This window comes from Hippichthys cyanospilos, chromosome 1 (genome assembly GCF_059441005.1).
Source record: "Hippichthys cyanospilos isolate Australia breed blue-spotted pipefish chromosome 1, RoL_Hcya_1.0, whole genome shotgun sequence".
In the NCBI taxonomy this organism is placed as follows: Eukaryota; Metazoa; Chordata; class Actinopteri; order Syngnathiformes; family Syngnathidae; genus Hippichthys; species Hippichthys cyanospilos.
In genome coordinates, this window is record NC_142369.1 from 12,198,635 (window position 1) to 12,225,000 (window position 26,366).

General features: G+C 41.8%; 3 protein-coding genes and 1 long non-coding RNA gene across 4 annotated transcripts in view; all 4 read right to left on the reverse strand.

Moving 5' to 3' along the window:
- Positions 1-3,273: 3,273 nt before the first annotated feature.
- On the reverse strand, positions 3,274-4,889 carry LOC148429219 (uncharacterized). Its single transcript, XR_015867029.1, has 3 exons — positions 4,727-4,889; positions 4,363-4,605; positions 3,274-3,536 (listed from the first exon to the last, which is right to left on the reverse strand). It is a non-coding gene; the product is annotated as an uncharacterized LOC148429219 (long non-coding RNA).
- A 5,706-nt stretch (positions 4,890-10,595) lies between these two features.
- Positions 10,596-12,883, reverse strand: LOC148429220 (uncharacterized). The gene is made up of 2 exons (XM_088427329.1): positions 12,348-12,883; positions 10,596-11,215 (listed from the first exon to the last, which is right to left on the reverse strand). The coding sequence occupies exons 1-2, from the start codon at positions 12,881-12,883 to the stop codon at positions 10,990-10,992; spliced, it is 762 nt and encodes a 253-aa protein (XP_088283455.1). The 3' UTR covers positions 10,596-10,989.
- A 1,251-nt stretch (positions 12,884-14,134) lies between these two features.
- LOC148429221 (actin, cytoplasmic 1-like) lies at positions 14,135-20,730 on the reverse strand. Its single transcript, XM_088416593.1, has 9 exons — positions 20,545-20,730; positions 19,463-19,587; positions 19,261-19,389; positions 18,210-18,317; positions 17,439-17,523; positions 16,283-16,444; positions 16,014-16,205; positions 15,684-15,865; positions 14,135-14,716 (listed from the first exon to the last, which is right to left on the reverse strand). The coding sequence occupies exons 2-9, from the start codon at positions 19,583-19,585 to the stop codon at positions 14,573-14,575; spliced, it is 1,125 nt and encodes a 374-aa protein (XP_088272719.1). The 5' UTR covers positions 19,586-19,587; positions 20,545-20,730; the 3' UTR covers positions 14,135-14,572.
- A 3,229-nt stretch (positions 20,731-23,959) lies between these two features.
- The window catches only part of LOC148429222 (actin-5-like), a 3,388-nt gene continuing 981 nt past the window's right edge, over positions 23,960-26,366 (reverse strand). Inside the window, exons 2-9 of the mRNA XM_088416052.1 lie at positions 26,350-26,366; positions 26,148-26,276; positions 25,815-25,925; positions 25,660-25,744; positions 25,433-25,594; positions 25,180-25,371; positions 24,866-25,047; positions 23,960-24,417 (exon numbers count right to left, since the gene is read on the reverse strand). The exon at positions 26,350-26,366 is cut by the window's right edge and continues 114 nt beyond it. Coding sequence (XP_088272178.1) covers positions 24,274-24,417; positions 24,866-25,047; positions 25,180-25,371; positions 25,433-25,594; positions 25,660-25,744; positions 25,815-25,925; positions 26,148-26,276; positions 26,350-26,366 — 1,022 coding nt within the window. The 3' untranslated portion in view covers positions 23,960-24,273. The remainder of the gene's footprint in view (positions 24,418-24,865; positions 25,048-25,179; positions 25,372-25,432; positions 25,595-25,659; positions 25,745-25,814; positions 25,926-26,147; positions 26,277-26,349) is intronic.

Genomic DNA, 26,366 nt, shown 5'->3' on the forward strand with positions numbered 1-26,366 from the left:
CACTTCCTTTCCTGGAAACTCAGCTGGACTCAGTCTGACCCGTGGAAAGCCCGCGAGGCACCTGATTGGCCGTCATACTGGCCGATCATCACTGGTTTTTTCCAGTGTTAAGACTCAACGGGGATTATAAACCATTGGGAATTATATTTCATCATCCATGGTCCAAAAATCCCTATATCCGTGGAAATAGCGTAGTATGTGGTTAGTATGTCTAGCTCACAGTCTAATCTTCCGGGTATTGATCTGGAAGCGGCTCAAAAGTTCCAGGTTTGAATCTGGACTTGGGGATCGTTTCTGTGCCGGGTTCCCATCTTGTCACTTGAGACCAGCTGGTTTCATATGATGTTCTGTTCTTTTTAAATTAGAGTCTGGGGTTAGCAATTTAGCACGAATGCCTCACGCCAAAACTTCTGAGGCAAATCTTCTTTCAGTGTGAATTTTCTTGTCATGCTAAGTTCCTTTTTGAGTCGCTCAAAGAGCAGAAATATCTAAGTTGTAAGCAAATGGTTGAAAGGGTGTTGAAATTGAACAGAAATGAGAAACGGAAAGTGAAGTAGTTAAAGAAAATCCCCGTTTGCATGCGTCGATTGACATCTCAAGGAAGCAGAACCAAATGGCTCTTTAAATAGAAAAAAAGAATAAAAATAGCGTAACAAAAATGACTTAATGATAATTATAAACATGTGGGCGTGTAACACCTAACAAGCAGACTATGAATAGTCTACATTCCATGACAGTAGCGTAATAATAGCATCAACAGCATTTTCTGTCAAATTTTGTTGTGTTAAATGAAAGAAAAAAAGAGAAAAATCTAAAAGACAATGTAAAGTACAGTAATACTATTATATAAAGTGTAAATACTCTAATGACTATGTGTTAAATGTACACGTACAAGAATTAATTGACAACGAATTGATTTTTGATGACAGTATTGATTCACCATTTATCTACCATTTATAAGTTTAAATTGTCCAAATCCTCAGAATTTTGGCTTTTTAACGGTAATTATTGTTCAAACACTGTCATCCTCCATGAAGATAGACTGATTATTTTTGTGTTAACTCAAAATAAAACCTTTTCATTTACTTTGGTAAACAATGGTCAACATGTTTGCAAATTTTCAAGCATTTTATGTAATGAAAACAGTTAAAGAATGATCATTTTGTTTTCTGGATTACCTATAAGAAATACTGTCCTGTTTTTGAAAACTGATGAAAATTAAAAGTTTTTTTTTTTTTTTTTATAAGATTTATAAATTGACAGACTAATTGATTATTCAAATCACATTAGTTGTAGGCCTAGATATTTGCTTTTCAGGGATGTGGCCTTGCAGTGATGTCAGGACCCTAAATCAGGGTTGCTCTTTTTTAATGTATTCATTTATATCTGCATGTTTGAGAGTTTGTAAGGAAAATCTACAAAAACAGCGGAATTGTCTTTGACATTATTCAGAGATTTATTAAATGATGGCAGGTGTGTGTTCCATCATCCACAAAAATATGAGTTTGAACAGAATTTGGTAATCCCGAGCACAGCATCATCCATAAAAAGGTGTGCAGTGTTGTGCAATCCTCATGTCATTTTTATTTTTGATTTACTTTGTACTTCTCGTCAAAAAGTATATGTATTTTGGATATTTTTTTATTAAGAGTGTGTAGACTTTTAATAACCAAAGTACATGATCTGATATGACAAAAATGTAATAATGTATGGAGATCTCAATAATAAGATGTGTTTTTACTGTCAAATTTGACTTGCTTTGATCAACTATTGAGAGAAAAGGGTTCAGTGAAAATTCAGTGATTCTGACGAGTAAACAAAACAAGGCCTTACACACTACCCCCGTTCCCCCATCCTGTGTCGGTACCTTTGACACAGAAATACAAAACAAGTCGAGGCCCTCAAAGATGCCTCGGGGCGTCAACACTCCGAACTTTGAACTGAGATGATGTCAACGAGTGACACAAAGAAGTCACCTTTGCCTTGCAGTGATACCAGGCGTGCACATGTTATTTATGTGGGCGTATTAGGGATTACTTCATGCCTCTCACACACATACCTGACGGTTTCTGGCCACGCCAAACTTGTTTCTTTTTCAATTCCGCTGGATTTGATCCACATCATTACATCATCACATTCAATTTACTGATTAATAGAAGTTCAAAAAACAATTTGGTGACCTTAGTTAATATTCCCGCAGGCTCTAATTACAAGGAACTTTGGGACAAAAATGGAGCTCTGGCCCGTTTTGAAGATTCAGGCCCAAAAGCCATTATGACTTGACTGCAAGAAATTCGGAAGGCAAATCTACAGTATCACGAGTCAGGAAGGGAAGAAGTTCATAAAGCCATGCCTTAAAGGACATAGGAAATGTGAAGAGGCCATTTTGAGGAAAAGTTGACCTCAACCTAACCTCTGGAATTCCTACAGTAGAACTCGTCTACAACAAAATCATGTTTGCAGCCAAAAATGATTTTCAACAGGGGACATTTCACTGTAGCAAAATCTATGTCTTGGACGTAAACATAAAAACATGTTGTGAAATCTGCAACCTGACTGAAGGTCAACACAAACCCATCCAACTAGGCCACATTGAAAAAGAAAGAAAGAAAGAAAGAAAGAAAGAAAGAAAGAAAGAAAGAAAGAAAGAAAGAAAGAAAGAAAGAAAGAAATTGCCAAATCAGTGCCAATCAAACCATGAGCATTCATTTTCATACTTACATCAATTTCTTGCATAGTATCTTCCATGCGTCATCCATCTTTCATTTTGATCACTTTCGTCCTGTCTTTTAAGATTCACGCATCTGCGAAGTCTGCGTGTTAAATGACGTTACTTCGGCAAGCACTACCATCCGCGCGTAGCAGATTTTCTGCAACGTGTACTTTTCGGAATTTCTGTACATGGCGGACGAACTATTGCTCATGGAAGTTCGCCGCCTTAAACAACTCCTGACGAGCACCACGTTGGGGGGAAATGAGGAGTCTGTTTAAAAAAAAAACCCTTGGAAGAATTTAGATTGTTTGAATCTACTGGGATCATCTGCCTTTGTTATAGAGTGGTGTTGTTTGTATGCTGTAGACTCCATTACTGCCACCTAGAGTATGGGAGAATATTGGCTGACTGCAGGGGAACATTCGCTCCAAGTATAAAGTGCTGCAAAATGCAGCAAGAAAAAAAGTAAGTATCAAGTATCAAGAAAGTCTCAAGAAACCATATTGTAAAACCACTGGGACATCATTTTGGTTCAAAGTAACCATTTGAAACTGAAACACTGACGCTTGAATACAAATGATATTTATTACAAAAACATACAAATAATACAGTCTTGGTATATTTACATACAGTATGTTACATTATGGAAATGTTTTGGAGCAGAAAATGATCTCAGTGGTTTTGTGGGGTCAGCTGATTAGCCAGTCTGCCGGTGGCTCCGAAGCTCCAGCCACTGCCCGGACAACCCATGAATTCTCCGAGGTCAAATCATGCTCACATGTCATGGGCTGCTCGCTATCTTCACCGTCACAGCTCGTCACATCTTTAGAAAGTCACCAAAAATTGCATCAGGCACAGAATGCTTATTCTGAAAGTTAGCCGCACTAGAAAATTCCCTAAAAAAAGAAGCACAGATTAAGAACTAGGACTTTCTCTCTGTTGGAGTTAGCACCTTTTTTGGGGATGAGAACCTCCTCTTTGGATAGAACTTTTATTGAGAACTAGAATTCTCACTGGACTATGATTTTTTCGATGGACTTCACCTAGCATTATATCAATCTTTTTGGAGGGACTTGTGGAAATTCAACCTCTTGTGATGAAAACCTTCTCTTAAGACAAGGATCTTATCTCAGGACTTAACCCACTTCCTGGTACTAGAACATTGTCTTGGGACAAAAAACATTCAACTAGGAGTGATACTTCTCTGAACTAGAATTTTCTCTCAGGGCTAAAACCCATTTGAAGATTGGAATTCCCTGCTTAAGAATTGGACCTTACCTTAGGACTTAACCTATCTCCTGGGACTAGAACATTGTCTTGGGACAAGAACCTTCAAAAGACTGAAATTTCCTCCTCAAATCTAGAACTTTTTCTTTGTACTAAAATGTTCTCCTTGGACTACAACCTTACGCTAGCCAGACTCTTTTCCAGGGCTAAAACCTCTCGAAGGATTAAGAAAGTCTCTTGAACTAGACTTTCTCAAGAAGACAACTTTGCCTTTGGACCACAACCTTCTGTTGGGAATAGAGCCTTGGGTCTGGAATAAAAGTGTTTTTTGGGGGGTTGCTATTACCTTCCTTCGTAGGACTAGCATGTTTGATCAGGTTATTAAATCCGTCTCTTTGGACAAGGCTAGAATCTTCTCTCACCTGGAATCGAGTCCTCGCTGAAGATCTGCATGAAGAGCAGCGCTCCAAGGAGGCGGACCCAGCGTAGAGCCTGGTCGGGGTCTTCTCTCGGGGTCCACCGCCTGCAGCGAGATGGCGGGTACAACACACGGCATCGTCGCCGCGGCGGCCGGAGTGCAGCGGGAAGTACAGGAAGTACTCCGCAGGAGGAACAGGAAGTCATGTTGAGCTTCTGCTTCTTTCTTGTCACCTTCACGCTGGCTCCTTAAATATGCACTGTGTGGGTGTGGTCTGCTCGCCTAAGGCCACTGGCTCCATTTTTGTTGTTGTGGCTTTAAAGTTATTTTTAGACGCACGCAAGCTCTGCAACACTTCATATACTTACCCTTTCCTTGATTCCTATTCCTTACTTCTGTTGCATGACCCCTTTTCGTCATTTCCGTGTATCCTTTCCTTTGACTTTTCTGGATCTCCTTTTCCTTCCTTGTTTTCATTTCTTAACTCCTTTCCTCATCTCATATTCCTTTCTTCCTTGCTTCTTCAGACATCTTTCCTCATCTCTACTGTCTTTGATCTCAGCTCCTTTCCTACCTTACAATCTCGAGAATCACTTAACTTTCTTATCCGTCTTCAAGGTATTCTTTCATCCCTTGTGTCACATTCGAACATGATGCGTGAAGTTTGGAAGGTAAGGGACACAAAAATGCAGGGAAGCAGGTTAGATAAAGGTGCTCAAAAAAATGATGATTTATTATAGAGTAGAAGCAAGGCAAACAAAAACAAAAAATTCACAAATGTAACAAACAAAATCCGAAACTAAAATGACTAGACTCACGGGGATACGGCAGAGAGACAGTGACAGTCAACAATATCCTGACAATGAACTGAAAGCAAACTAGGAACTAAATACACTCAACAGTAATGATGTGTCACATAACGGCTGGACAGGAACAATAGGCAATGGAAGCTGATTGGTTGACACACTGGTGGCAGGTAAACGCAGACATTAGGACACAATCACACTAATGAGGACAGACACATGGGGAACAGAATCATGAAGATGACACATGAACCCACAACCTGAAAGTACAACAACAAAAACTGGTGGGGTTGAAGCTGGCCACTGGCCAATTGGAGACTCGGGAGGGGGCCGCTGAAGACTTGATGGAGATGGCTGCTGAAGACTGGGCCGAGGTGACGACTGAAGACCTGACGGAGGCGGTCGCTGGACCCCAACAGACTGAGATGGAGGCGGCCACTGGGGACTGACCAAAGACAGAGGTGACTGCTGGGGAAGGACCTGAGACAGAGGCGGCCGCTGGGGGCCAAAAGGCAGTCTGGGCGACCGTTGCTGGGCGCCAATTGGAAACTTGGGCAAGAATTGCTGGGCTGCACCTTGATGGGGGGACTTGGGAGGCCTGCGCTGTGCCTTGATGGGAGACTCGGGGGCCAGGGAACTCGGCGGTCAGGCGCTAATTATCAGGGGACTTGTAGGTCGGGCACTGACTAGCAGGGGAATTGGAGGTCAGGCGTCGATTGGCAGGGGACTCGGGGGTCCTGTCGAGGAGGTGGAGGGCCCAGAATGTCCAGTCGCAAGGTTCGGGGCTTCCAGCCATCGTGGGGCAGTATCTGGGTCGACAAGCTGCCGAGGCACAGATACAGGGACCCCCAACAGCTGAGGCGCAGGGTCCGGGATATCCATCTGCCTATGAGCAGGGTCTGAGACGTCCCGCTGCCACCGCGCAGGACCCAGGACAATCCTCTAAAAAAAAATTTTTTTTTAAATCTTAGGCCCAATAGGTGAGAGAGCTTGTTCGGGCAGATTAACAAAGAGAGAGCAATCTTCTAAATTGGAAATATATGAATTGTGAAACATGAGTGGAGGCAGAATAATAGGATGAGGGAGCTCGGGAACACAAGTGTTTAGTGCTACCTTGTTTACCTTTAATGACTATACTCTTACTCTTTTTCGTGACTTTCTTGCTCTCTTTTTTGTTGCTAGCTAGTAAGTAGTTTCTACATAGGCTACCTGGAAGCTAGCGAGTTTACTTCCTTCCTTCCTTCCTTCCTTCATTGGGTCTTGCCCATGTCTTTCATGGCGTTGTTTGCTTGACTTGGCTTCCTTTCGTTGTCACTTGTTAGCTTTCAATGTCTCTGTACCTTTCCATTACCATTTTCTTTGATAATGTTCTTTTGTCCATTATTTTTCCTTTTTTCATCAATCAAAAAAGGATGCAACGTCTTCCTGTCTCAGTTTCTTTCTTGGAATATTTTACTTTGTCTCCTCACCTTGTCTTTTCCTTTCCTCTGCAACTCATTCAATTTCTTTGTTTCTTGTCTTCTTTCCTTGTATCCTTTCTTTGTCTCTTTTCCTCACTTCCTTCTTTCCACAGCTGTGTCCAACTCTTACACACTCTTACGTTATTTGCATTTCCTGGTTGTCTCCTTGTTTCTGCCTCGTTTGCCTCCTTTGCATGCATCCAGCCCATTTCCTTTCTAATCTCCTTTTCACAGTTTTATTTCCTTGTTTTGTTTTTTGTTTTGTTTTTTTTTTGGTTGATTTCCTTTGCGCTGTTCCACTCATTTCCTTTCATCTGCTCCTTTTTTCTGTTTCCTTTTGTCTCTTTTGGGATTTTCCAAGTCTGCTTCAATGCTTTACTTGATCTTCTGCCACGTTGTTTCCTTCATCTCCTTAGGACTTTTCCATTCCTTGTTTTCATTCCTTGTTGCGTGCATTGGATAAAGTATGCACGACATCTTATAAAAATAAGTTCACCCAAACAGGCTGCAGGTGTGCAAACAATTATGTTGCAGTTCAATGAAGTGCAAAGTTTATTCTTAGAAGGCTTCGTGTGTGAGTGTGTTTGTTCCATTCCAGCGTTTTAAGATCGTCAACGCCCTTTTCCCCAACCACAAAGATTTCCCACACGATGCTAACTGTTTTAATCATGCTAAAATCCCATTTTGTGCAAACACAAATGCTATAATGACCATTTCGTTCGAAGTGCAAACAAACTCTCAGACACGCATAGCAAGACAAGAAGTCAGCAGAGTGATAGCCTGAAGCCACATTTTTGTGGTGGGCGTAGCGTAGAGTTCAGGGCACTTCAAACTTTGAGTGACACACACACATACACACGCACACTTGTACTGTATGCAAAACCCCCACACACATATGCATGTATAATAATATTTGTTTTTAACCTTAAAACTGTTCAAAAACTGTCCGAATTTATTCTGTCTACACTGAACATGACAAACATTGGTCAGCAGATGATCAAGGGTTTAAAATTAGTGCAGAATTTGTGAACTGCGCTTTATATGTGGATGTTCTTTGAATGAAAAGGTAAGCATTTTCCTGTAAAAGTGTAAACCCCCTCCAACCTCACTTTTTTTGCATGCTTCTGAAACACAAGTAGACACAAGTTAGATTTTGTGCTTAATTTTCCACCCAGGCTGTCAGGAATTTAAAAAAAATACTGTCTTTACCTGTCTGATTGCTGTGTATCAGAACACAGTGGCAGTTTGAAAGGTTTAAGCCAAAGGCCTGCAGCTTAGACCTATGTGAGTGCTGAGTCAAGTACAACCATCGTCATGACAGACTGTGTGCAATGGGCGTGTTGTGTATATATGTTGATAGGTGTGCACTGAACACTCCGTCTCCATGGCATCCATTCATCAGCTGCCGATAAAATCCTCGGAGGTACATCAGGGTGAGGTCTAACTGCAGAGGAGTGGTCAGTCCTGATTGTCACCACGAATCCCCCCCCACCAACCCTGCAAGTGCAGACGCGCGCATGCACACACACACAACACACACACAATCTATACATGTCTCGCCATTCTCCCATGATGAAGACTGGTTTGAGCCAACCTTTTTCCATTGCATTTATCCTCATTAGATGACTTTGTATTGTATGGTGTGGGCATATCTTTTTTAATCAAGGCACGCACAAAGTGCCATTGGCATTGCACCATCGACTCCCGGCAGGGATTGGAGCTCTCCCACACATTATATTGAGATTATATTATTATTCAAGATGTGGAGATGATAGAGGCCAAAAGCAATCTCCTCCATCGCCTTGTCCCGTTTCTGCATGTTCTTTTATTCTGGGACATGACAATCTTAAAGACTGGTGTAATCCTACCAAAGATCAACTAAATCATTTGACCAGAGGTTGGAGGACATGTTTTCAGGTTACCACTCAGGCGTGCCTCTGCGCAACCATCAGACAAATTAATATGCAGCAAATGACAGTTTGATGTGGAGCCTCACACAAATCGTAAATTAGAACAGACCAGGGGTGAAACACCTTGAGAGGTTGAAGTGTGCTACAAGACTTGGAAACAGGTTGTCTGTTAAACATGTTAACAGCCTAGCTATACAATGTATATTTTTATGTTTTCACCAGATTCTATCTTCCTTGCATGAGTAACAGTAATCCATGCCGTCTTTACATGAGTGTAATGCACTTTTTTTTGGAAGCAGACGGTCTTCCCTCACTTGTTCCAGTACATAACTTCAATTCAATTTTGACCTCAATTCACTTGCTTCTTTTACGTTTAAGAGTTCATTTCAATATACTCATATTTGTTTTTGAGAATCATTAAATGGTCTTTTGAGAATCATTAAATGGTCTAGCTCCACCTTACTTTTGTGAGCTGCTCCTTCCATACACACTTGTCCATGGCCACATCAGCAGACCAAACGCTACTGACTGTGTCCAGGATTAAGCAGTATGACAGAGGGGATCGAGTCTGGCCTTTAGTTTTGGACGACAATGTGTTAAACGGTCAGACAAGCACTCTGACTTTAAAACTTGTCTAAAACCATTTTTTTTCCCCATGTGTCCTGCAGATGGCTAGCAACCAGCAGGAATAGGCACCGGCAAAGCCAGCGACCTGAGTGAGGATAAGCAGCTATAGATCAGTGATCCTCAACCGGTTCATGGATCAACTGGTACCGGGCCGCATGGGCCGCACCTGAAATGTTTTAGAACTGATTTAGTTTAACAGTCCATTCATTTGTGTTTTGTTTAGCTTGATCTATGTTTTTTGGCACTGTCTCTGGCCGCTAATAAATTTTGTTGTGATGGTGTGGGTTTTGATCGCAGTCAGTGACGCACACGTTTTGTCTGTGAAATCTGGCCCTGAACTGTCTAAGTATGTTCTTCGAAAGAATGTTGATAGTATGGCCAAAATTAGTTTGTCGATCCAACAACTTGTGACTGTGGATAACATGCTAATATCTTTAGTGCTGCCCTGTATGTGTTTAGCTCATTCACATTTTTGTTTGTGCCATGTATTTCCCTTGAAATCACATTTTTGTAATTTAGGTTTATGATTGACTATGTAATTTGCGTACTCCCTGGTCCGCAGTAAAAATGTTAAGCGTTGACCTGTCAGTGTTGATACAAAGGTTGGAGACCACTGCTATAGATAATGGATGGAGGGCTTTCAACGTTATGAGTTTGGATTTTTCTGTGTTTTTTTTTTATTCCTTTTTATTGATTTGTGTTTACTAATGCATGGCTGATTTTATTCCATGTACTGCATTTGTTACACAGCAGTTTTAGTGTTAGTGTAAATTAGTTGAGTGCAATGCAGCATTTCGGTAAGATTTGACATGTGGACCTTTTTTGCTTGTTAAACTGAGGCTTAAAAGCACGGTTGCTCTTGGTCTGCTGTAGCGTACTACATTAGCACCACCTGCTGCACATTAGCTATCCCAACAAATCAGTAAGAAAAAAAAAAGCAAAAAAACAAAAGGTTGTTTAAAGACATTTTATTCAAGCTTACATAGGGCAAAAAATCCATTTTTATATGTACATTAGTAAAAAGTGTTAAATATTTAAGACTTTTTTTGACACAGTAAAATCCTAAAACATAACAAAAATAAAGTAATCTCAGGCATGGGCAAGATGTTCAATCTTCAATTGTCTATGCAGGCGTTAAGGCACCTTTAGCTGCCCGTCATCTTACGGTTTGAGGCGTCATCGCTTTGTATCTTTACAAGTGAAGCTTGATTAGTATCATGGCTGCTATGGAGACATGATTAAGCATGGTGGTCGCATTGGATAGTGACAGCATTTTGGTCATGGGAATTGTGGGTGCAAATCTTGGTTGCCATGAAACGTGACAGTCAACATTTTAGTCCCCGTGGAAACATCAAAATGAATCAGTATCTTTGTTGTGGAAGCAGTGACTGAGCAGCTAAATGCGAAAGCACTCAGCATCAGTGTCATCCTGGAGATTGTGATAGCATCATTGGTTGCCATGGAAACGGTGACTACCCTTAATTTGCCTGAGATTGAATCAACAAGAAGAGTCTGCATCAGATTGGAATGGCATCAGTACACAGGGAAAATGGTTAAAGCTCTTGTGTGACATGGAGATAACCACAGCATTTGTCACTATGAAAATTGGTTACCACGGAGACGCCATGACGACTCGGCATCTTTGTCAACCTGTTGAGTGTTGCCGGCATCCTCGATGCCCGAATGAGCAGCTTAATGAGTCAACACACCGGTTGCTACGGAGACACGTTACCAAGCATCCTGGTTGCTGTTGAGACTGGCAACTTCGCATCTTGTTTGTGAAGGAGACAGTATGACCATCTTCCAAACGGCAGAGATGGCTCACAAGCTCTTAGAGCTGGTCAGTGTTGTACGTGAGTAGGAAGATGACGATGCCAGCGAGCACCACGGTCATGCTGAGCAGCAGCGTGAGGATCAAAGCGCGACAAACCAGCCGGTCGCTCAGTCTGAAAAAGGCCCCGCCCATATCGTCCGACTGCCCGGCATTTTGGAAGGGAGGGCTAGGTAGCCCAACGTCAAGGGACCTTACGGTGCACTGCCGCTGACCTTGAGTTAACCTTGTGGGGTTAGGGGAAGGGAAAAAAAAAAAAAAAAAAAGGCAAATCCGTATTTTGCAGCATGTGAAAAGAGAAATAGAATCTCAGTTCCAAAAAATTGCAATGTAGATGAATGTGGTTTGGAGAAAGAAAATGTTTTGGTTCTTGGTACGCTTTTTTATATAGATTAGTTATGGTGTCTAGATTTGGGGTCAGAAAGCTTTTTCTATGAGCTACTACTTGAGTACTGGCTTATAGCAAAGGCTACCAGTTTCATCCATCCATATAAATACAGTACGCTACACTTTTGTATCCATCTCTGCCAGTGTTTGCAGTTGATAAGGAACACTTCCATAATTTTTTAGTCATGTGCATCACTTTTAAATGTTCCCTGAGATTTTCGCGTGAATGTGGGTGACCCCTGGATGAGATAAATTCAGTGCAATCCACATGCTTACAAGTCTTTGTTTCATTATACTTAAAAGTTAATTGTCATAATCTGGTTTATGACACTACTTTATATTGGTAGAAGTAAAGCATTTTTTTTAAACGCATAAGATTGCAAGTCATTGTCTAGCAAACAAACCAGTCTTGAAGTACAGCTTAAAAGAATACTTGAATTCAGGTGGTTTCGAAAGTATAGGCCACTTCATGCGTCAGATTTAGATCATTTCATTCAACCACTTGAAATAAATTGAGTACAGTAATTTCACCCTTGTGCAATATTTTGGCCAAGACTGATCTTTACATCAAAGGGAAAACAGTGAAAGAAAAGACTAAGGAGCTGAAATTTCAGATTGCCAGAAATGAGAGTGTGACATCAAAATTTGAAATGGCAAAAACAACTTAGTTACCACACTTCCAGGAATGTGCTGTTCCTTGGACAATGTACTGCACAAGGGTTACATGCACTTTTTTCCAGATACATTAAAAAGATGTATAATTTACTGAAGTAATCCGATTCAGTTGTTTACAGCCACCGGTTGTAAGAATATGGAGTAAATTCAACACTATTCCTTCAGTACTGTTTAACACTAATCCATGGGTCAGTTGCCTTTATTTTAAAATTAAACTTGTTAGGACAAAATTTGTGCTCAATATTCAAATCCATGCTAACCAGAATCAGAACACTTTTTTTTCAAGCACCGCTCACCTCTTGATCTGCAGCTTGCCCTTGCTTCGCTGGAAACGAATGCTGTAGACACGCTGCATGGCAGGCGGCAGGGACGCCAGCACGTCGGCGTCGGTTGCAAGCTGAGGCAGGCCCAGGGCGGGTAGCGGCGTGAGGCGACGGCATAGAGGGCAACGGATGGCGGTGGGCTGCGCCGACTTGACGTTGATGCGCGCCAGACACTCCAGGCAGAAGGTGTGCTTGCACTCCAGCATCTTGGGGCAGCGGAAGATGTTATTGAAGTGGCTGTAGCACACCCAGCATTCCAGGTCCGGGGCGCCGTCCTCAAGTGGCACAGACAATGGCGGCGGGGAGAGCTGCAGGCCTGGCGAGGAGATTGCAACGCACACCTGGTACGATGGGAAGGTAAGCGGAGCAGGCAAGGTGGCCGTCGAGGAAGCGGAGCAAAGCTGAGGCGAGATGGGGGAACGGTCCACAACCATCGGGACCACAGGGGCCATGTAGGGTGGCGGGCTTGGAGGCAATCCGGGATTGGATGTGTTCAAGCAAGGATTCATGGTGGTAAAAAGTTGAGGAATAATTTCACTTTAACACATGTACTTGACACCTTGGTGTGGGGCTTCACCTTAACCTCTGAAAATAAATTATAATAAATAATTCATTATTGACCTTGTGAGCCTCTTGCCCATTGGGCTGATGATTCATTTGCACTTTTAAAGCCAAGTTACTGGGGCAAAAAAGAAAAAAAAAAAAAGTAAATACTCAGGTTGACAATATTCAACGTAAACAACATGTAGCGCAAAACTAGAAACTGACCATATTGAATTAAAAAAAAAAAAAAAAGAGTAAAATTATAAACCAGACTTTTGCTAACAACGCTATTCATCAAAGAACGACTCAATGATTCTCACATGTACCTTTTCAAAGACGAAGACTTCTCAGCTAGAAATGGTTCACGCCTAAATCCTGCAAAACTCAATAGAGGCCGAACATCATAAAAAGTGTCCCGTTTTAAAAGAAAATTGTCCTTTCCCAGTGGTGAGATATTTTAACGTGGTTATGAATAGAGCCTGACGTTTCACGAAGGTCGCTTGCTGTTTAAATATTCAAGATGAGACCAGACACATCAGCTCAGCTGCTTTCCATGCTGCAGATTCACAGCTGAGTCAAGTTAAGTTGATTACAAGAAACCTCCCAGCCATCCCGACTCTTGGAGTTTTTTTTTTAATCAATTTTATAGCAATAGAAAATAAATATTTTTTGTCTAAGATTAATTTGATAACAAAATTATTTTTCATGCACAATTAATACATTTGAAAGCGCATTTCACCACGAGAAATTACATCACATGTACTCAGCACTCAAGCAACAACTAATCACAGGTCAGCTTGGGAATGTCACCTGACCAAATCGAGAAGACAACTGTGATTGGTTGATTAAGGTAAGACTTGTACGTTAAAAATAATTTAGTTATCACAGCCAAACTATTCACTTTATACTGCAGAAAATTGGTAAATAAGTAGATTATCCAGTTATATAAATATGAGGAGGAAGCAAATACATAATAACAAATCCTGATGTAATCTGGTTGAAAAGAAACATGTTTGTGTTGAGTCAGTGTTGCAAATTATCCCAAAACTTTGTCCTAGTCAACAACAAGTAACATTATGATCTTACACAGAGGATCTATTTTTGATGGACATGTCAAACTATTTCTGGAGTTCTGGAGCTCAGTGGATGTTGATATGCATTGTACATACATATATAAAAATATCTTTTTTCACGCAAGGGATGAATACTGTACTGTATATCTGTCAATCACCATTTATTGCACAAAGATTGAGAGATTGTACAAAGAATGCAATACAGAATTGATCAGTCTTCACAAGTGATAAATAAAGTAGTGTCTGCAGTGTCAAATAAACATTTTTAAAAGGAATACCCTGAAATGTCAGAAATCCATTCCAGCCCCCAAAATTGTTTTTCATAGATAAAATTATCACCAGGTTGTAGAATGTTAGAACATTAACAGTTGTGTACCAGTTGGCAACCATGCCATATGGATTTGACTGCATAATATAGTATTTGTAATGTTACAAACAGGGTCCTAATGTGACCAATTTAATTGTTTGTTTTTGTCTAACCATGAAAACTGATAATACTTTCATCAACTGGATTGATGAAATTATAATTTGTAACATCTGGTTTTAGTCTACAAGGACTCAGCAAGACTGCTGTTGATTCATCTAGAAGCACTTGCGGTGGACGACACTGGGACCGGTCTCATCGTAGTCCTTTTTGCTGATCCACATATGCTGAAAGGTGTCAAGCGAGGCCAGAATGGAGCCACCGATCCACACAGAGTACTTCCTCTCCAGGGGTGCGATCACCTAAAGTAAGATGGTAGAAATCTTTGATGGGTGAAGAGCTGACCCACGATACATTTTGGACATGAGGGTTAGATGAAGTTGCCTCTGGGAAAAAGTTGTCCATAACTCCCCTGGCATTACATAACGCTATAGACAGAGGACTTGATCACATTTCTTGCATGATTCCAAATTTCACCTCTTGGTAGACCTAGCAGATCTGCAGCGAAGTCCAGGTCCATAAAGTAAAAAAAAATCCACAGTTTTACTTTAGCCAGAGGCGCTTCTCAACCTGCAGTCAAATGAGCTCATTAAACCACCAGTTAAGTAGAAACACCTTTGCCTAAAGCCAAAATGTGGCCGGGTATTTAATTTTGGGACCTGATTCTTCCATCTCTGCAGCTCTCACATCTGGGAGAACGTCTTTAGCATTATTGAGGAGGGGCTTTTCCTCAAAAGCTGAAGAAGGTGTCCTTTTCAAAAGCCAAGTGGAGATCATTTAAAGAGGCAATCGAAGAAAAAGTTGAATGAAGAAGATGTTTGACAGGGTTGCGGTGCAAAACTTTCAGAAGAAGCAAGCAATTCCCTACACCACGGTTTATAGTGTTGACTCAACGAGCAATTGGGTGAAGTTGGGACTACTCTTAGGTTTACAGTGGAAAACCCCTTCTTGGTTCTAATTACTGGTATGCTGCCTCTTTAAATCCTTCCTGCCATCATATGTCACAGAAAAATGTGGTACAAGAGTCCTCTGGAGGCACACTAAAGTTTGACTTGCCTTTGTACCGAAAAACAAACAAAAAAATTATGCTTTTAAGATCTATGAGACCACCATAGAGTCTCGACTTTGGTGATCTCAGAAGCTCATGCCTGTCCAGTCCCTCATAAAAAGCAACTATCTCAGACTATTCCCTCTTGCGGTATGCCGTACTCTGGACTTAATAAACTCAAGAGGGAATAGAATACAGTATACCCCATCTATAAATCGTACCTTGACCTTCATGGTGGGTGGGGCCAGGGCGCTAATCTCATTCTGCATCCTGTCAGCCATGCCGGGAAACATCGTGTTGCCCCCTGACAAAACTATGTTGCCGTACAGGTGTTTCCGGGTGTCCATGTCGCACTTCATGATGCTGTCATAGGCTGTCTTGTGGATGCCACCCGACTCCATACCTGAACAAATGAAGAGAAATGTTTAGGAGCAACACAAACTACAATGAACGGCCATGCCCTGGGCCTAACCATGAAACACAAAGTCATGTTTCACACCAGGAAAAGATTAGAACCTGAGCAATGACTTCAATTCGGCGTTGGTATTTACCAAGTAAAAATGGACTGAAGAGCGGCTCGGAGCATCTGAACCTCTCGTTGCCAATGGTGATGACCTGGCCGTCAGGAAGCTCATAGCTCTTGTCCAGAGAGTGTGATGTCTCTGCCACGGCCATTTCCTTGTCAAAGTCCAGCGCCACATAGGAGACCTTCTCTTTCATGTCCCGCACAACCTCACATTCAACTGAAAAAAATGGAAGGAATAAAATAGGAACTTCATCTCAAAATGAAAGATCAAAGAAGAAAGGGAGTCGGCTTTACCGGGAGTAGTGAAATTGTAGCCTCGCTCGTTCAGGATCTTTGCCAGGCAGTGGGTCAGGTCTCTGCCAGCAAGGTTCAGTTGCAGGATTGCGTGAGGGAGAGCGTAGCCCTCGTAGATGGGGACGGCGTGAGTGTCGCCATCACCAGAGCCCACGACAATACCTGTGCGTCAGTGTTACATTTATTGTGATAGATCTCAATATCACTTTTTAAGGGTCTCTGTCTCGGATCGAAGGTTTTTTCAATGGGTCTTGGACAGGGCAAATTTGGGATTTTTTTTTATCATTACTAAGATTACTAGCATTGTGGTCAGTGAGAAATTGCATGCTTTGATGAAAAGTGAAACAACACATTGGATTTGAGCTTTTTCTTCATTGTACTATTTCAAAATCAACATTCCAAAACTTGGTTTTGTTAGAAAGATATTGGTCATTAAGTTCTGCATTGTGTGTCGCTACCAGCAAAAATGTTGATCCTGTCATGGTCTTGACTTCCAAAAGTCTAAGTCTGGTCTCAACCCCCAACATTCTCGGTCATCTCTGTCTCAACCTCCAAAAATCATGGTCGTGTATCAGTCTCAACCTCCCCAATTCTTGGGTCTCCTCTCGGCCTCAACCATCAAGTCTTGGCCTTGCATCTGTCTCGACCTCAAAAAAATCTCGGCCATGTCTCGGTCTTGACCTCCATAGGTTTTGGTGTAGTCTCAGTCTCGACGCTCTAGTCTTGATGATGCTGAACATAGAAAAGTTCATTCTCCTATGTTTCTTCACAGACGGTCCATCTGTAATGACCCTTATCATGACCATATATGTTTTCAAGGATTTGCATCATAAAGAGCGTGCCACTGCCTAATCTGTGGAAGCCCTCACAGAAATCCGACACTGACTCTGCTCTGGCAACGAATTGCCCAGCTCTTTTAGGTACTGTCATCGCAAAGAAAACATCACGGAGTCACGGTGGGAGGGCCAGGGGAAAGCCAGGATGACCGAAGGCACACAGACTGCTACTCAATAAATGTCTGATGAATGTATTTTTCATCAGAATCTAATACACAAAATGCAAGACGACAAGCGAGGTGGGAGTTGCAGGGGTGTCAATGCCCACATAAGCTGCTCCCTAACTCTGTTGTCCAGACACTAAGCTGAAAGATGCTCACCTGTGGTGCGACTGGTAGCATACAGCGACAGGACGGCCGGCAAGGCTACGTACAGAGCGGGCGTGATGAAGGTCTCAAACATCACCTGTGGCAGGCATCATGAAGCCGTATGAGCTCACAGGATATAATGAGTTTGGAACTGAAATACAACAACTTGCAAGGGGCCCAAACTAACCTTAAGCCTAACCATTAACTGATCATTTGTGACTAACAATTAAATGGCATTACACCGTTGAAGCTTCTGAATCTTCTAAGTCTGTGGTTATTTGCCCCTGGTGAAACTTTAAAGTACTGTATATTTAAAAAGGAAGAGGGATGCAAAAAAACCTTTGAAGGTGATTATCAAAATTTGCGAATTTTTCAGAAAAACGTAAGTATCAAATGAGTTTTAGCTTCAATAGGCTATTCTATTTATTATCCTAAAAATCCAGTTCCCTCCCATACAAGAATATCTTATTCCAACTTGTTTATAAGTCACCCAGCATCACCTATCAATCATTTGAAAACTTTATTTAAAATTAAATTAATGATTTATTTTCTGAACAGATTCTTAATATGATCCCAAGAGAACACTTGGGACTTGTCTAAAAAACATTTTGGGGTGTACATCCCTGGAAAAAATTTGAGAACCTTGTGATCATCACAAGAAGGAGTCATGCCATATCACCTTTGACTACGAGTATTTCAACTCTGCATTTCCCTTCGTCTGAATGGGTCATTTCGCAACACTGTTGTTGAAATCAGATCTGGCCTGGTGGCCTGGGCGCTCACCTGTGTCATTTTCTCCCTGTTGTTCTTGGGGTTCAGCGGCGAAGTCAGCAGGACGGGGTGTTCCTCGGGGGCAATGCGGAGTTCATTGTAGAAGGTGTGATGCCAAATCTACACCAGCTCAGAATAAGAATGGCATCAGAAAAACCCAGGCCCAAGGACGCCTGATGTACTTACCAAACCCTCCGTGTCAGATGAGCCTAATGAGGACAAGCTCGAGGAAATGGGGAAGCTTTGACTGCAGTGGTGTGCAAAGCACAGTGGATCCTCAGGGCAAAAATAACTTGTTGATTGGTGGGGCGGTGGCGGAATCTAAAATTTCCTAACTTCATAACCACCAAACATAGCTGGATGCCACTTCAATATGCCTCATAACCCTAGTTTGGGGATTTGAAACTTGAGGTGGAATTTCAAACTAGGGTTATGAGGCATATTGAAGTGGCATCCAGCTATGTTTGGTGGTTATGAAGTTATGAGGTTATCAAAATTTAAACCCTATGTTGAAACCATCACTCCACTTTAACTCCTTACTTTGAAACTCTAATCAGTTTGAAACCCTATTTTTAAACCCTATTTGAAGTTTGAAACACTAACCTTTGAAATTCTCACTCTAATTTGAAACCATTCCTAGTTTGAAACCCTAACCCTTTTTCTATAACACAAACCCTTTCTTAATACCCTACTTTTGTGGATACACATTCTGACAGTTTAATTTTTTTAAACTTATTTTTGTAGCCGGCGCAAATTTTGAACATACTTGAAACAAATTTTTAATTGACTCTATTTGGAAAGCCAAAACCCAACATTGAAACCTTAACCATAGTCCAAAACCCTACTTTGAAACGCTAAACTTAGAAATAAAACACAATTTGGAAACAGATTTGAAACCCTGACCCTAATTTTAACACCCTACTTTGAAACATAAGCCTATAGTTTAAAATCCGAGTTTTAAACCCAAACGTCAAAGCTCTACTTTGAAACCCTAACCTTAGTTTGAAACCCTACTTTGAAAGCATAACCATAGATTGGAACCATTATAGAGTTATGTCATCACCTTCTCCATGTTGTCCCAGTTGGTGACGATGCCGTTTTCGATGGGGTACCTGAGGGTTAGGCTTCCCCACCTGCTCCGAGCCTCGTCACCAACAAAACAGTCCTTCTGGCCCATGCCTACGAACACGCCCTGACACAAACACAACATCTGCTTTAGTGTCAGCTTTTTCCCCGCTGGCCAACTTCTGACTTCCTTCTCCTACCGAATGTTTGGGATAGCCCACCATGGTGGGGAAGCAAGCTCGAGGCGCGTCATCTCCAGCAAAACCGGCCCTGCACATGCCCGAGCCGTTGTCAAGCACTACGGCGCTGATGTCATCGTCCATTTCTGAAACATTTGGTTCGGGAATGTTTCTTTTCAATATGAAAACAATTGTAAAACAAAAACAAATATGTCATGGAATCAAAATAATGGATAAACCTGTATTTGTTGCATTTAATTATTGTAACATTAAAAGCACTGGAAGACATTTGAATTAGTCTCTTTTAAACTGGTGTTAAAACACTGAACAAGAATAACTATCAGAGCCATAATATTCTGCTTTATTTCAGTTTTCAACCAAGCGTTTGTGATTTTCCATTTTCAGTTTTGGCCAAACATTTACATTTTGGTACATGCTTAATGTGTCTGATATTTAAATCTGTCATACAAAAAACAGCTGAAAACCAAGGTCACGTGGTGCTTCTGCCAGTAGTTTGTAAAATATATCAAGTACTGAAGACACAAATTGACCAGCCCGGCTATTTACTTAGCAGACACAATTCTGTACATGACTGTTTACTAGACCAGGTTTGAATATTTCATTATGTTTGCACCTGTTTTTGCTTTATTAAGCTCCAAGACTCTTCACATTCACAGATATGATCTGCGTTTTTGTATTGTCAACATCCCCACAATGGCTCTTTTTTGCCTGTCAAACTGGTCAAACCAGACTCGTATCCTGGCGCCAGAAAGACTTTTAAAGACGCAATGAAACATGATGCCTTGTTGGCATATTGATGCAGAAAATTAATTGCTATGATCACGTAAATTTACACTTTATATACAGTTGTCACTGCAGTTCCACATTCCAGATTCTTAGTGTAGGCAGTGTAGGTCCAGTTTTCATTCAGTGAAAGTGTGATTGTGAGCGTGAATAAGATCTGTCTCTATACTGTATCTGCCCTCTAATTGACTGGCGACCAATCCAGGGTGTAGTACAATTTTGACACCAATTTGCCTCGACTCTGTGATATCAAAAATGCCAAAATGCCATTTACCAGGTGACTAGTGAATACATCTTACCTGTGCGGGTGTGTGTCAGCTGCGTTGAAATTTGTGTCAGGTGCAGTCAAGGAATCAGCCTTGCTTGCCCACTTTCAGTGTGTTGCGTGACGAAGAAGGTATAGCGGACAGGGCACAGCTTCTATCCATAACAAGTGATTACTCTCTGATTGGTCCAGGTGCTCACAAGCTGCAAGGTGGTGATTGGCGTGCGAGGGCAACGGATCATCACTCGCACAAAACACACAAATATGTCTGGGGAGATTGTCAGTCATTGTGTTGTCATCTGTGATGGTTGAAGGGACAACAATTTGTCTTTCCGTAAAGGAATGTTTCACGCTCTTAGTAAAGTGAATCGCACCTGGTAACAAGAGTACCTCAACCTGGGACAGCAAGAATGGATTTGTACAGATTTTGAATCATTGTAATTAAAATATCTTCATCAACCATGAAGCGCAATAAGAGAAATGACATCCATACTGAAGGCAAATTTCTTCAGCAACTGTCCTGTTCCTCCTGCTCATGGTGGTTCATCCGATAACCAATTATATAAGTAACTCATAGAGGCTAGCAATGTGGATAAGTTTCTGTAGTTGTTTCAATACTGTACAATCAGTAACATCATTGATAAGTAATGATTACACCAAAGTCTGCATTGCAACAAAAAAGAACATCACAGTAAACAAAGCAGTGAAATCAAAAGTTTGGATTCTTTGGGTTGTATCACTTGTGTGCCATGTAATGTGGACTTTTCTAGCTTCACTTGAGTTGGAGAACAGGCGGGCCGGCCTTGTTGTAGTCCTGCTTGGTGATCCACCACTGCTTGAAGGAGGAGAGCAAACTCAATTTAGAGCCTCAGATCCAGGTCAAGTACATCCTTTCTGACAAAGCAATGATCTGATTTTCAGACCAACAATTATGTAGTTACTCCTCAAAAAATGTAGAAATAAATAATGCTATGGTCACTAGTATGCTGAGTTTTCTTCTTTCTTCATAGCCCACAGTATAGAGCTTATTCAAAATATCATACACTACGTCTTACGGCAAAAGCTTTCTCTCAACAAGCTTTCTTTCAACAATTTTGATGCATCGTATGCTCAGTTAGGACAGCGACATTATTAGCAAAAGCCTCAACTGCTATCAGGATTAAATGGCTTGCACCCTCCTTGAAATGACTGTTGTTGATGGTCATTACATATGACCCGATTAAACCTTTGACTTGAACGTACGTCTTGAGATGATTATGTGAGCTCCAAGGCTAACAAGATTCACCTATTTTTTCAGACCTGTCAAACCTGATTGGATGAGAGTCAAATGGCTGCTTTACAAGTGCTGGGGGACATTTGGAGAACCTGTTATATGAAATGAAGTCTCACACGCAAGTGCGGACACATCCACCTACTTATGCACGCACAAACTTACTTAAATGGACAAACAACCACACGCAAACACATGTGTACCCACTCAAGCACACACACGCACTGCCACTTATTTGCACACACACAAAGCTTTGACTGCAGTGGCGTGCAAGCACAATTGATGCTCAGGGCAAAAAAAAAAACTGGTTGATAAGGGGTGGTGGCAGGATCAAACTCTTCTGAATTTCATGCCCAGCGATCATAGCTGGAGGCCTCTTCAACATGGGCCATAAAACTAATTAGAAACCCGTACCCCAAATTGAACCCCAACTTTGAAACACCAACCTTACTACGAAACCTAAGTTTGAAACCCTTAAACACAGTTTGAAATTTTACATTGAAACCCTAACCCCAATTTGAAACCCTGCTTTGAAAAACTAACGCTTGCTGGGAAAACTACAGTGGGCCTCCGGTTTACAAACCCCCTGTTTTATGTATTTTTCATCTTACGACATGGACCGCGGCGTTTTTTTGTCCCCATTTTACGCAAAACCCATCATCTTACGAACCATCCTACATGCTGGTTAGTGTGTCCGCACTATTTTTTTCGCTTTGCTGCATCAACAAAAACTACTTTTCGCACTTGTCACGGAAATGCCGATATGCTATTGGTCTATTAAGGCAGTCACGGAGATGCCGATATGCTATTGGCCGGCGTCACGTCAATCATAGAAATGCCGATATGCTATTGTCTGAACTCCCTCATTTTGCTTGATGGCACGAGTATGTAGGTATGTGTGTTGTGAAGACTTTGCAAACTTTTGTCTGTTAGACATGGCTTCTAAAAATTGCAAGTGGCGGTAAAGGAAGAAGTAAGAGGATGATGACAATAGAAACGAAGCAGGAGAAAAAAAAATACGAAGGAGGTGCACGCATAGTTAACCTTGCTAGTGAGTGTGGCCGTAACCGCTCGACAGTCGGTACAATTCTCAAGAACAATGAAGTCATTTAAGCAAGCAAGTCTTCTAAGGGCATGACTTTCCTTGCCAGGGGACGGACCTCGGTCAACAACAAAATGGAGAGGCTTCTTCTATTATGGATTAAAGAGAAGGAAATCGCCGGTGATATGTTTTCGTTTAAACAAAAAACGTCATTGTTTAAAAAAAGATCTCGTTTGAAAAAAGTTCTCGTTTAAGAAAAAAAAAATTCTGCGGTTTGTCATTTTTCCTTTGTATATTTATGTTATTTAATTTAACTGTAAAGTAGATTATGTTACTAATTTTTAATATGTGAATAAAGTCGTGATGTTTTCACCTAAGGTTTTTGCACGCGTTGCACGCATTCGCTAATTAACATAGGTTTGGATTGCCCGTCATACGGCCAATTCAAGTTACAAGCCTAGCCGCTGAACGGATTAAGGTCGTAACACGGGGGCCCACTGGACTCTGAAACCCGAACTTTAAACTTTAAACTTCAAACCCTACTATGAAACCCTAATCCGAGTTTGTAACAATTAACCTGGTTTGACCGTAACCCTAGTTTAAAACCCTACTTTGAAACTTTAACCTTAGATGAAAACCCTAATCATAGTCTAATCTCTAATTTGAAACCCTCACCCTAACACCCTGCTTTGAAGCATAATCTTGGATTAAAACAATATTTTGACACCCTAACATTACGTCAAAACTCCACTTTAAATTCCTAAGCACGTTTCGAAACTCTACTTTGAAATCCTAACCCTAGTTTGAAACACTAACTCTAATCTAACACCTTACTTTGGAATTCTAATCAGATTGGAGCCCTAATGCTAGGTCAAAACCCTACTTTAAAATGATAACCCTCATAGAAATTACAATTTCAGTTTGAAGTCCTTATTTGAAACCCTAACCCAAGTTTGAAACCCTACATTGTAAGCCTAACCCTGCTTAAAAACATCCAAATGCACACATACACGGTCATACACTAACACACATGCATAAATACACATTCTCAGTACATATTAATACATTCGACCCCCCCCCCACACACACACGCCCACACACGCACGCAAATACTGACTCAGATGACCACATTACATGTCCAAATCTGACCTATGAGTTTATTTCCCTTTGGGTGCAACACAAATGTTGCCTAGAATGTCTCTAATCATTCCAGGTGCTCAAACTTGTCCCAGGTGTGCCACTGAACATACACCACTTAACTATCTCAGCAAAAAAAAAAAAAAAAAAAAACCTCAGGCTTTTTTCCACAATCCTCCTAGGCAGGAAAAGTGTTATAATAAGCTTACAGTCAAATGAGATTGCAAAAAGCCAAGAATTTCTTTGTCTAAAAGCAGTAAGGAGTAAATGAGTTTGAGCTATTTTGTGATTTGTTCGGAAGGACGGTGACTGTTCTAGAAGCTCTTGCAGTGGATGGCGGACGGTCCAGATTCTTTGTACTTGTCCTTGGTAACCCACCGCTCTTCGAAGGAGGGGAATGTGGCCAGCAACGAGCCACCGATCCACGCTGAGTGTTTCCTCTCTGGGGTGGCAACTACCTGCAATAACACAGAGGCCATTTTAGATCAATAGCTAACTGTTTCTACAGTCTTAGTGCCATATGTTACCCCAGCGCAAACCACCACCCCAATGCACCCCATGGATAGATTCTCCCAAGGGTTAGGCGCCAGGACCTTTGTCTATCTACCTGTGGAATTTCCCCCTACAGGTGAAATGGCCAAGACCACGTGACCTTGAGGTCTGCGATTGGGCCTATAACCTCAGGAAGAGACTGGAAGCTTAATGAGAGTTTGCCAACCAGTCTACATTGGCTTTGTGAGCTAGGACATCTTGCGGTGCTCTGTGGTTGGTGCTTCATCATGTCTTCCTCCCATCTTAGCATGGACTTATAGTATCAGTGGTTCCCAACACCAAAGTTCAATTAAGACCACACTCATAATATTTTAAACGGCTTTGTGATAAAAATGTTACATGTACAAATTATACCTTGGTCTTCGTATCGGGTGGGGCAAGGGCACTGATCTCCTTCTGCAATCTGTTGTCGATGCCAGAGAACATGGTGTTGCCACCAGACAGCACTATGTTGTAGAACAGCTCCTTCTGAAACTCCTTCTTGCACAACATGATGCTGTCGTGGGTTGTTAGATGTATACCGGGAGACTCCTTACCTGAATGGCAACAACAAGTTCACACCAGGAACACAAGCTAGAGCATGAGCATCAGGTCTGCGTCAATCATCGCACAAAGATTTCTCACTTGATTTGGGGCTGTCAATGACACAGAGTCAAGTCGGTACTTACCGAGGAGTTTGGGCTCAAAGAGCGGCTCGGAGCATCGGAACCTCTCATTGCCAATAGTGACAACTGAGCCATCGGGAAGCTTGTAGTCCTTGTCCAGCTCAGTAGAGGACTTTGCTTTATCCATCTCCCGCTCGAAGTCCAGTGCCACGTAAGCGAACTTCTCCTTGATGTCTCGCACAATTTCACTCTGATCTGTGAAAGATTTGTTTGAACTTAAGTGCGAAAGCTCATGGTAAGAGGGAGTTGGAGGTACCGCTAGTGGTGAAGCTATAGCCGCGCTCAGCCATCATCTTCATCAGATAGTTGGTCAGGTCTCTGCCTCCCATTTCCAGACAGAGAGTTGCGTTGGGAATAATTTGGCTTTGGTAGATAGGCACCATGCGGGTGACGTCTCCCCCTGAGTCTATTATTACACCTGCACAAAGTGTTGTGTTAAACCTTTCAAAATGTCAAGCCAACAGACGCATCATGGCAGCTCACCTATGGTGCGACCCGACAAGTACAGCGACAGGAGGGGTTGGATAGCCACGTGAACGGCAGGTGCGTTAAAGGTCTCGAACATGATCTGCAGCGTCACCAAGGTTAGCAACTTTGCAGTTCTGGAAATGCGTGTGTGCGGAGGTACTGACACTAACCTCTGTCATCTTCTCCCTGTTGGCTTTGGGATTGAGCGGCGCCTCCGTCAATAGAATGTAGTGTTCCTCAGGATTGGCAGCGAGCATGTTGTTGAAAGTGTAATGCCAGATCTGAACCACATTTGCATCAGTAACCCATCCATCCAGCAACACACACATCTCAGACTAGGGTCTCAGATTTAAGAAAGGTGAGGTACCAATAAAAAACCCACAAAACATGAGGAGAACATGCGAACGGCACACGAGCATACCATAGCCAAATCCCAGATGTGAGGGGCTTGTATGCTAGCCACTTGTCAGTATTAGTAAGCTCCTTCTTTCAGACGTCATTACCTTCTCCATGTCATCCCAGTTGGTTATGATGCCATGTTCAATTGGGTACTTAATTGTCAGTAGGTCCCTCTTTTTCTGGGCCTCATCGCCCACCAAATAGTCCTTCGGGCTCATGTCCCCTGTTGCGGCCTGCAACACAAATACAACATCAGTCTTACAGTATTATTTTCCACTTGCTCGTTGAACTACTTCCTCTTCCTGCCTGTTGTTTTGGATAGC

What these genes read in the sequence shown, in the direction of transcription:
- LOC148429220 (XM_088427329.1), bottom strand. Translation starts at nt 12,883, where the DNA reads ATGAATCCTTGCTTGAACACATCCAATCCCGGATTGCCTCCAAGCCCG. An exon ending in GGCAAGCTGCAGATCAAGAG is followed by an intron (nt 11,216 to 12,347) that starts GTGAGCGGTGCT and finishes TAACCCCACAAG; the next exon opens with GTTAACTCAAGGTCAGCGGC.
- LOC148429221 (XM_088416593.1), bottom strand. Translation starts at nt 19,585, where the DNA reads ATGGACGATGACATCAGCGCCGTAGTGCTTGACAACGGCTCGGGCATG. An exon ending in TGGGCTATCCCAAACATTCG is followed by an intron (nt 19,390 to 19,462) that starts GTAGGAGAAGGA and finishes TGTTTGTGTCAG; the next exon opens with GGCGTGTTCGTAGGCATGGG. An exon ending in TGCTACCAGTCGCACCACAG is followed by an intron (nt 16,445 to 17,438) that starts GTGAGCATCTTT and finishes ACTGACGCACAG; the next exon opens with GTATTGTCGTGGGCTCTGGT.